General features: G+C 52.6%; 6 protein-coding genes across 6 annotated transcripts; 3 read left to right on the top strand and 3 right to left on the bottom strand.

Moving 5' to 3' along the window:
- Positions 1-216: 216 nt before the first annotated feature.
- T069G_08124 (uncharacterized protein) lies at positions 217-2,081 on the top strand (the record flags this gene model as incomplete). Its single annotated transcript, XM_056175334.1, has 3 exons — positions 217-277; positions 353-801; positions 876-2,081. 3 exons carry the CDS (start codon positions 217-219, stop codon positions 2,079-2,081), a joined length of 1,716 nt encoding a protein of 571 aa, XP_056026283.1.
- A 173-nt stretch (positions 2,082-2,254) lies between these two features.
- Positions 2,255-3,086, bottom strand: T069G_08123 (cwf15/Cwc15 cell cycle control protein domain-containing protein; the record flags this gene model as incomplete). Its single annotated transcript, XM_056175333.1, has 3 exons — positions 2,255-2,308; positions 2,366-2,995; positions 3,054-3,086. 3 exons carry the CDS (start codon positions 3,084-3,086, stop codon positions 2,255-2,257), a joined length of 717 nt encoding a protein of 238 aa, XP_056026282.1.
- A 272-nt stretch (positions 3,087-3,358) lies between these two features.
- On the top strand, positions 3,359-4,318 carry T069G_08122 (3' exoribonuclease family, domain 1 domain-containing protein; the record flags this gene model as incomplete). Its single annotated transcript, XM_056175332.1, has 2 exons — positions 3,359-3,522; positions 3,601-4,318. 2 exons carry the CDS (start codon positions 3,359-3,361, stop codon positions 4,316-4,318), a joined length of 882 nt encoding a protein of 293 aa, XP_056026281.1.
- A 301-nt stretch (positions 4,319-4,619) lies between these two features.
- Positions 4,620-5,329, bottom strand: T069G_08121 (ADP-ribosylation factor family domain-containing protein; the record flags this gene model as incomplete). The annotated part of the gene is made up of 2 exons (XM_056175331.1): positions 4,620-5,209; positions 5,281-5,329. The coding sequence occupies 2 exons, from the start codon at positions 5,327-5,329 to the stop codon at positions 4,620-4,622; spliced, it is 639 nt and encodes a 212-aa protein (XP_056026280.1).
- A 1,273-nt stretch (positions 5,330-6,602) lies between these two features.
- Positions 6,603-8,853, top strand: T069G_08120 (sodium/hydrogen exchanger family domain-containing protein; the record flags this gene model as incomplete). Its single annotated transcript, XM_056175330.1, has 5 exons — positions 6,603-6,654; positions 6,723-6,752; positions 6,861-7,004; positions 7,062-7,721; positions 7,772-8,853. The coding sequence occupies 5 exons, from the start codon at positions 6,603-6,605 to the stop codon at positions 8,851-8,853; spliced, it is 1,968 nt and encodes a 655-aa protein (XP_056026279.1).
- A 938-nt stretch (positions 8,854-9,791) lies between these two features.
- Positions 9,792-14,839, bottom strand: T069G_08119 (HSA domain-containing protein; the record flags this gene model as incomplete). The annotated part of the gene is made up of 8 exons (XM_056175329.1): positions 9,792-10,765; positions 10,832-11,095; positions 11,138-11,192; positions 11,254-11,524; positions 11,582-11,726; positions 11,793-14,422; positions 14,547-14,699; positions 14,778-14,839. 8 exons carry the CDS (start codon positions 14,837-14,839, stop codon positions 9,792-9,794), a joined length of 4,554 nt encoding a protein of 1,517 aa, XP_056026278.1.
- Positions 14,840-15,379: the final 540 nt, after the last annotated feature.

Genomic DNA, 15,379 nt, shown 5'->3' with positions numbered 1-15,379 from the left:
CGCTTTTCAAGCTTAATTTGAATTGTTGAAAGGGTGTGGTTCTCTGCTTTTAGCTTGTGGTGAACTGGCTTGGCGATATTGAGATCTGAGCTATATTATAACCATTTATAGACCCCTCATCACTGCAAGATCTTGTACAAAGATACAAGTGGTGAGGAACGACAAATCATTGGATACGCAACATACGGGAGTTTTAAAGGCATCGATTTTGTGACCATGAGTGCCGACAACGGGCCCCTTTACCTGGGCTTTGACCTTTCTACCCAGCAACTCAAGGGTTCGTCCCCTCTCGAATGAAGAAAACACCGTTCAAAAGACGCGCAAACTAACACACCAAACCACCATCCTTCAGCCATCGTCGTCAACTCCAACCTCAAAGGCGTCGCCGAAGCCAAAGTCGACTTTGACGCAGACTTTGGCCCCAAGTATGGCATCCAAAAGGGCGTCCACGTGCGCGAGCAGACGGGCGAGGTGTTTGCCCCCGTCGCCCTCTGGCTGGAGTCGCTCGACCTGGTGCTGGAGCGTCTGAGCAAGGCGATGCCCGTGCCCATGAGCCGCATTAAGGGTATCAGCGGTTCTGGCCAGCAGCATGGGAGTGTGTTTTGGAGTGCGAGTGCGGAGGAGCTGTTGAGTGGGCTGGATGCGAAGAAGCCCTTGGTTGAGCAGCTGGATAAGGCGCTTGCGCATGAGTTTGCGCCGAATTGGCAGGATCATAGCACGCAGGATGAGTTGGTTGCTTTTGATGCCGAGTTGGGAGATAGGGAGACGCTGGCTGAGGTTACGGGCAGCGGTGCCCATCATGTAAGTTGTCTCATGCTCCCTTTCCCCCCTACTCTTTCCTTGATCGTCATGTGAGGCTGATCGTATATATACAGAGATTCACCGGACTCCAAATCATGAGAATCAGACGAGTCCTGCCTGAAGTCTACGCAAATTCAAAGCGCATCTCCCTCGTCTCCTCATGGCTCGCCTCCGTGCTCATGGGCTCCATCGCCCCCCTCGACGTCAGCGACGTCTGCGGCATGAACCTCTGGGACATCCCCAACCAGACCTGGAGCGAGCGTCTGCTGGCCCTCTCCGCCGGGCCGGCCGGTGTGGCCGATCTACGCCAGAAGCTCGGCGAGCCTCGTATGGATGGTGGCGGCTCTATGGGCGCCATCTCGCCCTACTATGTCAACAAGTACGGCTTCAGCACGGATTGCCAGATCGTCTCCTTTACCGGCGACAACCCGGCTACTATCCTTGCGCTCCCCTTGCGTCCTCTTGATGCCATTGTCTCGCTTGGCACGTCAACGACTTTCCTTATGAACACGCCTACGTATAAGCCGGACGAGTCGTATCACTTTTTCAATCACCCTACAACACCCGGTAACTACATGTTTATGCTGTGCTACAAAAACGGCGGTCTTGCCCGTGAAAAAGTCCGCGATACCCTGCCCAAGCCTGAAGGCGGTGCGACAGGCTGGGAGAACTTCAACAAGGCCGTGCTGGAAACGAAGCCCCTGGGCGTGGACAGCGAGGGCGATCGAGCAAAGATTGGCCTGTACTTTTACCTTCGAGAGACGGTGCCCAATATCCGTGCTGGAACCTGGCGTTTCACCTGCAATGGCGACGGCACGGACTTGAAGGAATCCCAAGAAGGCTGGTCCAAGGAAGCCGATGCTCGTGCCATTGTCGAATCTCAGGCTCTTTCCATGCGTCTCCGCTCACAGAAGCTTGTTCACAGCCCCCGCGATGGCCTCCCCGCACAACCCCGTCGCATCTACCTCGTAGGCGGCGGATCCCTGAACCCAGCCATCACACGAGTACTAGGCGACGTCCTCGGCGGCGCAGACGGCGTCTATAAACTCGATGTCGGAGGTAACGCTTGCGCACTAGGAGGTGCCTACAAAGCGTGCTGGGCTCTGGAGCGGAACGATGGCGAGACGTTTGACGAGCTGATTGGCAAGCGGTGGACGGAGGAGGGCTCGATTGAAAAGGTGGACATTGGATACCGGGAGGGCACATATCAAAAGTATGGCAAGGTTTTAGGTGCCTTTGAAGAGATGGAGGGTAGGCTGCTTGCGGAAGAAAAGCATTGAGAAGAGAGCATGCGTTGTTGTCAATGGATGAAAAAGAGATGTAATGTCGCCATGGAGGCTTTGTGATTCATTATGATGATGGCGTCTATCGTCCTCTAGAAGAAAAAGAAATAGAAAAAATAGAAAAATCTTGCCCGTCGCTAATCCTGAATATTGCCGAACCGCTCCCATCTTTACCGAACATATTTGCTCATGAACCGTCTATGGAAATCAGAACGTAGCATATCCTAAGGGAGGAAATTGTTAGTGACGAAAAAACAGATAAGTGTGACAGAGGAACTCACATTCACAAACTCCTTCTTCTTGTTCTTGTCTTCTGTCCCCCTGGCCTGATTCTTGAACACGACATCATCGTCCCATCGGCGTTTCATCGTGAAATCCTGCTTGTTGAGGAGAGGGTTGCCGAGCGCAATGTCTCGTTCTCGGGCCTCTTGCTCTTCTCTCGCTCGTTCCTCTTCCTCTTTCTTCTTCTTCTCTTCACGCTCCCTCCGTACTCTCTCCAGTTCTCGTTGCAGCTCTGCATCTTCGTCGTCATCGCTGTCCTCGTCCTCGTCGCTATCTTCCTCTTCTTCACTGTCGTCATCTGCATCGATGTCTCTGCTCTCCTCCAATATCCTCCTTCGTTTCGCCTCGAGGTCCTCTTCTTCGTCGCCGTTGGCAGACTGTGACCTCTTCTCTCCTCGCGCGGAGGTCATTTCCACATCTCCCTCTTCGTCATCCTCAGGGGCCAGGACGCCGCCGTTCTTCTTCTTGAAGTGGGCTGCCTCCGCCGCAAGAAGTTCCGCAGCGAGGTCGCGCGTAGGCTCTTCGTCAGCATCGCCGCCTTGTCCTGCCTTTCGGTACTTGAGCTGGGTGTGCGCTGGTAGGAGTCGCTGGTGGTAGGCAGGGCCTCGCAGGGCCTCTTTGCCACGAGCCTAAGAGGTGCGATTAGCATTGTCGATGTCGTTCGCATCCGGAGAGGTTGTTTCTTACCGGATCGAAAGTAGGTCTATGAGCGGTAGTCATCTTGTCAAGATTTGCACAACAAAAGACGCTGAAGCAGCAGATTGAAATAGAATGGAGAATCAGTAATAGCCTGGCGCGTGTGTCGTTGATCGAAGTCGCGGCACCAGCTTAGATGCATGCAACTTTACGCACACCGCCCGGCAGAATTTTTCAGTGGCGTTCTGCACTCTCACTGAGAGCTTCATATCATCAAATTCACCCTTGGAGAGAAACAGAAAAGCAAATTGCATGGTTTTTCTTTTCTCTAAAAAATCACAAAATATTAATTCATCATGCCTCGAGAAGCGGAACCGTCATTAAGCGAGCGGACTTTTACCCTCCAGGCTATTAGCGAAGGGTTGAGGTTAGACGGCCGAAAACTCGACGAATTTAGATCTTTGGAACTCAGCTTTGGAGATGACTATGGCGTGGCTGATGTAAAGCTAGGGAAGACAAGGCAGGTTCAATTCATATCCGATATATAGTGCGCTTCAACTTCATGCTAGAACTGCCATTGCTAACATTCTATGCTCAGAGTACTGGCCAAAGTATCAGCAGAAGTCACAGTCCCGTTCCCTGATCGGCCCTTTGATGGCATCTTTCAAATCACTTCAGAGCTCGGCCCTATGGTGGCCCCTTCGTTTGAAGTCAACCGTCCAACTGAAACCGAAGTCCTGCTCGCCAGACTCCTTGAAAAGACCATCCGGAGATCGGGAGCCCTGGATACGGAGTCTCTCTGCCTCGTCGCCGGGCAGAAATGCTGGTCCGTCAGAGTCGATCTCCACGTCCTATCCGCCGATGGCAACCTTATCGACAGCTCATGCTTCGCCGTCGTGGCTGCGCTGAGGCACTTTCGAAAGCCCGATACCAGCATGGAAGGCGAGACGCTCACCATCTACACACCTGCGGAGCGTGAGCCCGTACCGCTGAGCTGGCTGCATTCCCCGTTCTGCACGACGTTTGATTTCTTCGGCGAGGACGGCGAGATAGTTTTGGTGGATACTACGTGGCTAGAGGAACAGCTGCGGGTGGGAAGTTGCACATTCAGTCTCAACAAGCACGGCGAGATATGTCAGATTTCAAAGCTCGGAGGCAAGCCTATAGAGGCTACGTTGATCATACAGTGTGCTCAGATGGCTTTGGCAAAAGTAAAAGAGTTTACGGACTTGGTGGACAGGAAACTGGCGGAGGATGCCAAGAGGAGAGACAAGGGTGGCCTGATGGCTGAGCTATCTGCGGAAAATGAGAGATGAAGACAAAATGCCAAAGGGGGCAATTAATGTGATCTACCTATATACGTTAACTAAGAAGGATAAAAAATCAGGAAAGCAAAATGCATGATACCCCGACAAATGATTCTTCCTCTAATGAATTACAACATAAAATAATACAATTTCGCCGATGGATTACACTCAGCTTTCGCTTTGCTGGCAACCAGATGAAAGAGCAAAAGCGACCCATATCTATCCAACCAAAAACGCCTCAGAACACCACCCGACGCTCGTTTTGTATGTAACCCATATACAACGATTTGTTCATCCACTCGTTCAACGGCTACCTCATGACAGGTGGCCGTGACTCCTTGTTCCATTGAACCCTCGAACGCACCCAGTCGATTGCTTCCCGCACCCCCTCGCCCGTCAGCGCACTCATAGCCAACACACGCGAGTCGCGAATAGCAGCGCCCTTCTCGCCCTCCATAACCCGCTTCACAAGCCCCTCCTTGATGCGTATCGTCTCAACACAGTCCTCTCTATCCTGCTTATTCGCCAATATCAGGAGCGGCACGCCCTCCGTCTCCGAGTGCTGCAGCACGTCCTCCAGCACTAATCTGCACTCGTCTAGCCGGCCCGTGTTCTCGTGCGCCAGGTCGCCGTCGCCAATGTCCGTGCTGTCGATGATGAAGACGATGGCGTGGCAGCTGGCGTAGTAGCTCTGCCACAGCTTGCGCAGGGAGTGCTGGCCGCCGACGTCCCAGAGCTTGAGGTACATGTCGGGCAGGGTTATCGTCGAGACGTTCTGGCCGACGGTGGGGACGGTCTTGAGTTTTGGTTCGGGCGCATTGGGGAGGTACATGGACTTGACCTGCTCGTGGAAAGTCGTCTTGCCGGCATTGTCGAGGCCGAGGAGGATGACGGAGTATTCTGGGGGACGCTCTTGGTTAGCCGTGGAATGGATGGGAGAGACCAGCGAGGCCAGGCTGTGCTGTGTTCACCTTCTTTGCTTGTTGCGAGGAGGTAGAGGCCCTTGGCAAGGTGGTACATGATTGGCTCTTTATTATATCATATCATGTGGCATGTAGAGCCGAGATTCGCAAAGCAGAGCAGCAGGTCGTGGAGTAGTTGGAAGTTGAGGTTCTTGGATCATGGATCATGGACGATGCATGTGCTTATGGGGAGGACCAGAGGCCGGTGAAAGGCCGTCTTTGTTCTAGCGAGCCGCCCCCGGAGAGCTTCTCCCCACCCCGCGCTGCTGCCCCGAAGAGCCCCGCCAAAGAGAGACGCTGGAAATGGGCTGATTTGATTGTAAATGAGTTGCTGCTATTTGTTGTATTTCCCATATATATAATTTGGCTGAGTAGGCTCATATCAAACTGATAGAAACCAGGGCAGATGATATGAGACAAACCGTTAGAACTCAAGTCACCGCTAAAGTCTGCATCATGTTGGTCGATGTCTTTGCCAAGTCTGCTGTGTAATAAATACCCCATGCCAAGTATACATACAGATTCCCCTCATCAGGCTTGAAAAGATTCACGTCAACCGCATGTATATGAACAAGATTGTATCCAATTCAGGTTTGTCTTTGCCCTCAACTACAAGTACATTGCAAGGGCCGGCGAATATCCGCCCTGCAGCGATAAAATGACACGGACGGCGATCCATCCTCCGTCTTCCGTCTTCCCGTCTTGGCCCTGACACTTGTAGCACGTTGAACCACTGGGATGCTTTGTAATTGGTGCTCTGCCCTGCAGAATGGCTAATGAGACGATGAGGCCACGCGGCATCAATTTGATCTCTTCCAGCAGTCTTATTTTTCTATTCTTCATCTGTATTGACGGGATTAGCATTCAATAGTGTCCATATTGCCGGCAACCTACTCCGTAAAGTACAGAGTGTGTACATGCATGTCCTGGTTGCGGCCTCGTCATCAGCGATCCACTAGCACGCCCAGTTACAGGGCTTAGAGCGCCAACAAGATCGCTATCAACCAGGCACCTGCATAACACGGTATTACTGTACTGCAATAAACAACCGCAGTACAGCCAAACTTCGGACTTGGACTTGGCACATGTTCACACAGTCCCTCGCTGGATTTCTAGCCCGAGCACTGCAACTCTCCTCCGCCAACTCCAGCCTCATCGCCGCTGGTCCGTCTCTCGATTTGCTGCCGTCGCGACTCTGTTTTCCGGCCTGCGATTCCATGCCCGCATCGTCTCGCTTGCGCCGCAAGGCTCGCGCATGCTCCACCATTTCCATTTAACGAATCCGAATCCCACCTCGATCGTGTCCGCATCGGACCTCGACATTGCACGCCATGGCCACCATGGCCGCCACCGAGCTGGCCAATTTGGGCTTCCAGCTGTTACGTACGTCTGGCGGGAATATCGCGCTGTACAATTGCTGCTGTGGACAAGCTGACCATTTCGACGTATAGGGCGAGAGGAAGAAGAGGGCGATCCCGAAGGTAACGTCTCCCGCGATGAATAAGAAGCCCAAGAGAGGGAACATGGGAAAAGATGGGCAAGGGAATAGAGAAAGAGGGAAAAGATGGCTGACAGTTGGCTATATTCAGATGATGTTGGCGAAAAGGAATTCTTCGCGGCCAGAGCCATCTTCATCTCAATCATGCTGCTCATCATCGCCTTCTTCACAAGCTACTTTCTCCAGCAGAAGAAGGTGACTGCTATCCACGAGACAGTTATTTCTATCTTTGCAGGTTCGAATACGCTTCTTCCAAACTAAAAGACTTGTGCTAACGTTGTCGGCTTCACAGGCATGGTGGTTGGCCTTATTCTACTCATCAGCTCAGGCGATTCCATCCGAAACCTCATCAGCTTCGACTACCAGATCTTCTTCAACCTCCTCCTCCCTCCCATTATTCTGTCGTCCGGATACGAGCTGCACCAGGCCAATTTCTTCCGTAATATCGGTACTATCCTGACGTTCGCATTCGCCGGTACCTTTCTTTCCGCCATGGTCATAGGGCTGATCTTGTGGGTATTCAACTTGGTTCCTGGATCCTTGAAACTGAGTCTGGTCGATGCCATCTCCGTCGGCGCAACTCTCTCTGCTACCGATCCCGTTACCATTCTGGCCATTTTCAACACGTACAAGGTCGACCCTAAGCTCTACACTATCATTTTTGGCGAATCCATTCTCAATGACGCCATCGCCATTGTTATTTTCGAAACCGCGCAATACATCAAGAAGAGCGAGGGCAAGGCCAACTACGGCATAATTAGCTTCTTTGATGGTATCGGCATGTTCTTGCTCATCTTCTTTGGCAGTATGCTCATCGGTATGATCGTCGGCATTGGCACGGCTCTTCTGCTCAAGTTTACCTATGTGCGAAGATTCCCCAAGATTGAAAGCTGTTTAATTATCTTGATTGCGTATGCCACCTACTTCTTTTCACATAGTATTCACGCTTCTGGTAAGATTCCCTCGTTCGGCATGCCGTGGATAAGTCTAATCATTGTCTAGGTATCGTGTCGCTGCTCTTCTGTGGTATCACGTTGAAACACTATGCCTACTTTAACATGTCGAGACGTACTCAACTCACCACCAAGTTCATCTTCCAAGTCATGTCGCAGTTGTCTGAGAATTTCATCTTCATCTACCTGGGCCTGGCGCTTTTCACGGATAATGCTCTGCAGTTTGAGCCCCCTCTCATTATTGTCACTATTTGCGCTGTTTGTGCTGCTCGTTGGGTCGCCGTTTTCCCTCTTTCAAAGGCTATCAACTGGTTTATTCGCTACCGCGCGAGGAGGAGAGGCCTGGAAGTCGGTGATGAACTCCCCTACAACTACCAAGCCATGCTGTTTTGGGCTGGTCTTCGCGGTGCTGTCGGTGTTGCACTTGCAGCCCTTCTTACGGGTGAAAACTCATACGCCCTTCGAGCCACGGTCCTGGTTGTAGTGGTCCTGACTGTCATCATCTTTGGCGGCACCACGGCTCGTATGCTGGAGATTCTCGGTATTCGCACAGGAGTAGTCGAGGAGATTGACAGTGATGACGAGTTTGACATTGAGTCGTTTGGTACTGGCCTTCAGGTCAAGCGCTCTGGGTCCGCCATTGGCTACAACCCTCGTCGCAACGGCAACGGCACCGTCGCTTTGAACAATCTCAGCGCTCCTACAGACAATTCCGCAGCCTACGTATCTGGTACTTCATCACCGCATACGGGCGTCCGGCCGAATAGCCTGAGCCGAAAGAATTCGATCCGCAATCCTACAGAAACCGAGCGAGCCGATCTGCTGCGCAATACCGACGATTCCGACATTGGCAGCGACATTGACATTTCAGACCTGCCGCCCCCTGCAAATCGCCGCTCTCCCCGAGCGCCAGTTAGTCCTAACCCTCCGTCAGGTGAAGGCAGTGCCTTTATGAGCCCGGCCGAACCATCATCGTCTAATACTCCGATTACCGCCACGGGCGCCATTCGGCAGTTGCTCTCGGCGGAGGATCCGGCTAGCTTGTTTAAACAGTTGGACGATGATTTCATCAAGCCGCATCTATTACTACATGGGAATGACAGTAGAGGCGGTGGAGCAGGGTCCGTGTAGGTACCAGGCATGCCATAGATGAGGCGTCTATTGTTTGGGGGGTTTTAATTATCTGTTTTTCTTTGTTACTCTTGGGAAGTATATGATGTATACATATCATACCCGGCGTTTTAAATTTTTGACGAACATAATAGAATGGATGAAAATTTCCCTTGCATTATCTCTTCATTTCTTCATTAACGATCCCTCACGACCCATGACTGCATTACCATTAATAATCCCTTCTTGACCCATTACTTGATTGATCATTGCTCATGCCACTTTAGACATCACGTAGACAAGAAAACAAAAGACAAAATTTTGACAACATAAATCAGGGGCCCCAGCTGGTCACCCCAGGAACTTGATTCTCTGCATACGACATTCCCACCATTGCCCCGAGCCAAAACCTCCTTTTTTTTCGGGTTCCTCGGGCAAATAATCTTCTCCAACTGTGTGTATGCCTGTCCCCGATGTTGTCTCTGAAACGACGAATAGAAAAAAGCTATGTACATTTCTCTACAATTGGTTTGCCGCCCGCCTTGCCCGCTTTCCATAGCACATTCCTTTTTTGTTGTTGTTTTTGTTTCTTCCTGCCTTTCGCAAAACAGCCGGGAGAAAAAAAAACTATCCTTGCGAACCCCCTGTTCTAGCATAAGAGAGGAGACTTGAGTGAAGAAAAAATGAAGAAAGAGTTCCAAAAACCCGCATTGTTAAAGCCCACATTATAACAGATAGAAGGGGGGTTGGAGAAAAAACATGAAAAAGGCATCTAACGTTAAAAAGTGTAAACCAGCCCAAACCTCCCTTTCCCGCTTAAACACCTCCCGTTTTTGCCCTGACGAAAAAAACCCGTCGAACGAAAAAGATGTGTGAAAAGGAAACAATAACCACGCGAGCCATTTGCATTACAATAAGAAAACGAGCACCGCAGGACAAAATGCAGAATCGCTAGTTGTTTACTTGCCTGAGGAAGGAGTTGCGCTTCCACTGGCCTGACGCTGAACGGGTGCCGGACTTCCAGCCGGAGGGTGTGCTGGTAGTTGAGGTGAGGCCTGGGATTGCGGCTGTGACTGAACTTGCTGAACTTGATTTTGAGCTTGGGCCTGGGCTTGGGCCTGAGCCTGAGCCTGCGCTTGAAGTTGGGCCTGAGATTGCTGTGGTGGCTGAGGTTGCGGCCTCTGCTGCTGCTGCTGCTGCTGCTGCTGCTGCACTTGCGCTGGTGATTGCTGCGCCTGAACTTGCTGCTGAGCCTGTTGCAACTGAGACACCTGCTGAGGTCGCTGCTGTTGCTGTTGATGCTGCTGCTGCTGCGGCGTCGGCGTCGGAGTCGGCGTCGGCGTCGGCTGCGAGTGTTGGGCCTGATGCTGCTGGGCCTGGGCCTGGGCTTGAGCCTGAGCTTGCGCCTGTTGTGCTTGTGCTTGCGCCTGAGCCTGCTGCTGCTGCTGTTGTTGTCTTAGCAGAGCGGCATATTGATGAGGGCTGGCCGTAGCAGTAATACTAGTAGCAATGCCAGTCTGTCCACCAGCAGCAGCATTCATAGCACTTTGTCGCTGTGCCATCATAGCTCTAGTCAAATGTTCAGTAGCAAGGTGGCGAAGTTGCTCAGGTGAAAGGTTGGGATTCTTGCTCCTGAACTGCGCTTCCAAAGAGTTTATTTGTACAGCGATAGTAGGAGGGATCTGCGTTGGCAGTCGAGGGCCGGGAGATGTGCCGTTAGCAAGAGTGGGCATATGTAGACCATTTGCGGCCCCTGAAGCATGACCGGCCGTCGCGTTGAACGACGCCATCATAGCCTGGGCATTATTCATAAAGGCGGCCTGTTGGGCGATGGCAGGGACTCCGTTTCGCATAGCGGGCGATGAGGCTTGCTGTGCTTGTTGAGCAGGAGTTCCAACAACGCCCCCTTGCTGCTGCGCATGCTGAATCTGGACTGCAGCCCGTTGCTGCTCTGAGATGCGCTGTGCACGCATCATCATGCTAGCATCAGGTTGCTGACCAGGCATCTGCATCCGGTGTTGGGCTTGCATCGCTTGCAAAGCCTGCAACTGAGCTTGTGGGATGCCGCTCATTTGCGCCGGTGGAGCGAGATTGCCGCCCATCTGCGCTTGAGCGTTGATGCCTTCCATGCCATTCGCAGGGGCCTGCATGGGCATCCGTGCTCGACCCTGCGCTGCTACTGCTGCAGCGGCTGCTGCCGCAACGGCGAGTTGGTTGGGAACAGCCGCTCGGTTGACGACGCCATTCACGCCATTGGCAACCGCTGCAGGAAGCCCGGGGGTTTGACCAGCCGGGGCTGCTGCACCTGGTGCCGCGGCCAACTGGGCGGATTGAGCTTGGGCTCTGGCCTGGAGAGTAGCCTGGACGGAGTAAGTTAGCTTATGATCAGACCGAATAATACCAAAATGAACGTCTACTTACCCTCCGTTGGGCTTCCTGCCGCTGCGCATATAGCGCCATCTTTTCAGCCAGAGCCTGGTCGCGCTCCCATCGCAACAGACTGTAATCTCTAGGTGTCTTGACCGGTCGTTGAGCCATTGTATCATTCACCTTCTTCGCAGCGTTCTGAGCTGCAGAATGTTGCTGCTTCTGCATTGTAGTCTCCCTCTTCTTCGCCAGCTTCCTCATGGCGTCAATGAGAGTCAGATGCTTTTGGTTTCGCCGTCTCTCCACTCTAAGCGGAGTAGATTGTCTCCGCCGTATCGGTGTTACTGCGCCTCCATCTTGAGAAGCTCGCTGTGCCGCCAACTGATTTTGCTGAGCAATTACACGCTGAGCGGCCTCAATCCTACTGTTGTAAGCCTTGAAATACTGGGTCTTTTGCATATCAGCGGGGAGGCCCTCCAAGTTGATCCACCGTTCGAAACACTCCCACGGGGTTCTTCTTTCTGCTCCTGACGCAAATAGAGATTTAGTAAACAATAGATTGGAGATGAGAGACCAGTTGTACGAGTATTCGCGAACTAGGCTGCGGAGCTCATCATCTTCAACCACAGTCCACTGTGACGGGTTACGACACTCGTAGAAGCTCTGCAGAGGCATAGGATGTTCAGATGGCGGCCGGAACTGGTGACCAGCGTGCAGTCGATCACGGATATGCTTCGATTCTGGAGCGAATAGAGCAACCTCTGAACTTTGAGGTGGAAGCTGGACATTGTGTGCGAGCGCATCTGCATCAAACGGACTCTCCTTTTCGTCATCGGATTCGTCATCACGATAATTATATCGACTGCGCTTCCGCGGAGGGCCGTCCGATAGAAGCTTCATTTCTCCTTCGACATACTTGCTTAGAGGTAGAGCAGGTCGTCTCCACTGAGCATCAGGGTCGTATTCTGGCCCTGTGAGCTCAAAGCGTGGTATCTTCAGGGGGGCCCCGTACAATGGCAGCTCCTCCAGCAGCTTATCTGAAGCGGCCGTCCGTCGCAGCGCAAAGACCACGTCCTCTTCCTGCAGAGCAAATATGGCCGATGGTGCAACAGTTTCAGGAAAGTCTTCTTCACCAAGATGATCTGAATTCTGGGGCGAATCTGCGTCTTCCGTAATGAGGTCGGGGGTGGGGTGGCTCTCGGCGCTGTCTGCATCGGCATCGCCCATTGTCACATCGTTCGTCCTCAGCGGAGGGATGAACGCGGCGACTTGTAAAGCCTTGCGCTCTTCGGGGGTTGATTCAACCCATTCTGCACAAGCGTAGGCGATGTTCTTGGCCGCAGCCATTTTCCATTTTCTCTCTTCTCGAAAATCAGTCCGCATCCATTTCATCTCCTGGAATAGCACATCTAAATGAGATGGAGGACGAGTTGGCTCAGGACATCGCTTCGGCTGTCTCAAAGACCATTTATCGTGCTGCTGAAGGTGGTACACCCTACGCAGAACTTTACACGCCTGGTGGTCTTGAATCGCAAGGTACGCGTCAGGGGTAGCGATAGTCTTATTCGCATGGAACAAGATTTTTTCAATAGGTTGCATCCAGTTGGTAGCGCCTGTGAAATTCTGGATGAAAAGGGGTGTATAGTAATCGTCAGATGCTTGAATTGTTTCCTTCTGGCCAGGAACCAGGGCCTTTTCCTCCATTTGCTTCGGCTGTTTGCCAAACAATACAGTAGAGACATGTCCTTTTGGCCTGTCTCTCCTGCCTGTGCTTTTGGGTCTTGGAGGCGGTGATTGAGGTGTGGATGTCATGGGAGTTAGCTGGTTTTGTGGTGCCTTCGTTGCATTTCGTTCCGCTGTACTGGTGGCTCGCGGGGTCTCTCCTACTATTTCAGACACGGACTTTAGTCTCATGGCCCCGGACGAAACTCTAGTAACCGCTCTCTCAGGTGCTGCATGTTCCTTGGGCGGTGTTGGCTTAGTAACAACAGGCGATGCGCTAGTAGAGGCTGGAGGAGGGCGAGTAGGGGGTTGAGCTGCAGGTAATTCGACATTTTCCGATCCTGTGGCCTGGATTGGATCCACGTCCATGCGTTCTGGAGTTTCTTCTTGGCTATCGGGAACTTCCTCAGCCTCCTTGATAGCTGGCGTCGAGGAAACTTTGGCGTCTGTGGGGGCTTCTAGATTTGCCAGAGTGGTAGGTTTAGCCTCCTCAGTGGTGTTGATAACAGCGGTCGTAGCATTGAGTCCACTCTGAAACTTTACGGGCTCTGGGCTTGCAGCCGCAGCACTTGATCGGATAGACTCTTGAAGAAGCTGATCTTCATCCAGTCTGGTAACTTTGGAATCGGCCTTATCTTGTTCCGGCTTCGTAATATCTGTCCTCATCCCCGTCTCAGCACTTGCAGCATCTTGCACCTCGTCACCTTGCTCCTCCTTTTCATCAACATCCCGCTCTATCCTGTCGTCGATATACTGGGGAGCATCATGCTCAGGGCTGGTATCCGCTGAGACGTCATGGTTTCCGGGCGTTGTTGCACTTGGTGCCGTCGATCCTGGAGAGGAAAGCGCATCGGGAATCTTGGATACCGCGTGGGGGACTTTGATGGAGAGTTCTTGGTTACGCCCAACCTGGGTTGATTGCGACTTGTCGATTACACCGCTATCGTCAGCAACATCGGCGCCTTTTGTTGTCCCTGCTGTCGCCACATCACCGGCTGATTCCCTCGATGGCGATCCCTTGGTTCCTGGAGGAAAGGAAACCTGTGCCGGCCTTCGTTCAGATGAAACATCCTTATTCGCCGCTCCATTAATCACTTGCTCAGCGTGCTTCGGCTCGTTCGTTGCGGGCGCAGGGACTGGAGGCGAAGTAACAGGCTTGCTGTGCGCAAACCCTGAATTGGCTCCGGCAGGATGTGATACATTGTTGATGTTCTGAACAGACGAGGCCGGTGTAGGTTTCGTTAGTTTATTCAAAGGTTTACTACTGTCTTCGGGAGGCGCAGGGATCGACTCGTTCGCTATGAAGCCAAGAGGTTGTCGCAGCTCGTTTGCCGGGACAGATACAGCAGCTCCTTTGATTTTGGCAGATGCAACGGTCGGAGTAGGGGGTGCGGGAGAGTGCACGGCTGTTTCCTGCAACGATTTGACAAGCAAACGCTTCAAGGTATCTACAGAGAGTAACGGCCGCGCAGGGATAACCTGTTCGTTCAACACCTTGCCTCTGTTTAAGAGTCAGCCACCGAAATGACCTTTGGTTATAGTTCAGACGCGACGACGCGACCGCTTGGACGAAACGATAATCTTCGAATTTTTTGATAAGAAGAAAATAAAATAGGGATACGAACTGTAATATTTCACTGGTCTGAAGAAACTGCCATTCCGCAGCGGTAGTTGCCGGCGCGTCGGGGTTCGCGAAGGCATCTTGCGGTAGGCCTTCGACCTGAGTCGTGACAGCGAAGAGCTCGCGAAGTTTCCTCTTCCGCGATGTCACGATTGCACTGTCGGCGGTCAGTACGGGCTTAAAGTACCTCGTTGGAATCGGAAAAATCCGCTCTTTCGAATGGGCATCAACTCACTTGAACTCGTTTCGCTTGGATTGAAGCAGCCTCGATAGATCGGTGTGGCCGACCTCCGTCATAGCATCGGCGGGAGCGACATCCGTTTACAGGCGAAACGGATGTCGGAGGATAGCCAGAGACGTCGTCTGAGATGAGGCTCGAGATGCACGGCGATGGAAATTGCGTGGTGGTGGCCGTTTTGACGGATCTTCTGGCCGGTTGAGCGTGTCGCCAGTCGGTGCGAGGGCAGTCAAACTCTGTCTTGGGGGGAGTTTGGCCGGGGGGGAGCGCTGGAGCTGGCGGAGTGCAGCCAGTTGGGCCCGGGCGGATACCTGTTGGCACTGTATGGGGTGCGCTAGCCGTTAACAGCGGTTGGCGGGCGTTGGCTGGGCACTGGCTAGGCGCTCCGCTAACGAAGACGGTGCAGAGCAGACGCCCTGAGCGCCTAGTGCACAGTTGGGTAGAGATTTTCAGGCACGGTGCATCACCGCTTTGTTGTGCTGTCATTTGCAGGTCATTGCTGCGGCATCGAGTTCTCACTAGGACGCTTATACAACTGTAAAACACCTAATGAATCGAGAAGATGCTATTCCGAGGACCCCTATCTAAGGCGATGCCTA

Source organism: Trichoderma breve, chromosome 5, assembly GCF_028502605.1.
Source record: "Trichoderma breve strain T069 chromosome 5, whole genome shotgun sequence".
Lineage (NCBI taxonomy): Eukaryota > Fungi > Ascomycota > Sordariomycetes > Hypocreales > Hypocreaceae > Trichoderma > Trichoderma breve.
Note: the sequence above shows the minus strand (reverse complement) of the source record. Positions and strands in the feature narration are given on the sequence as shown.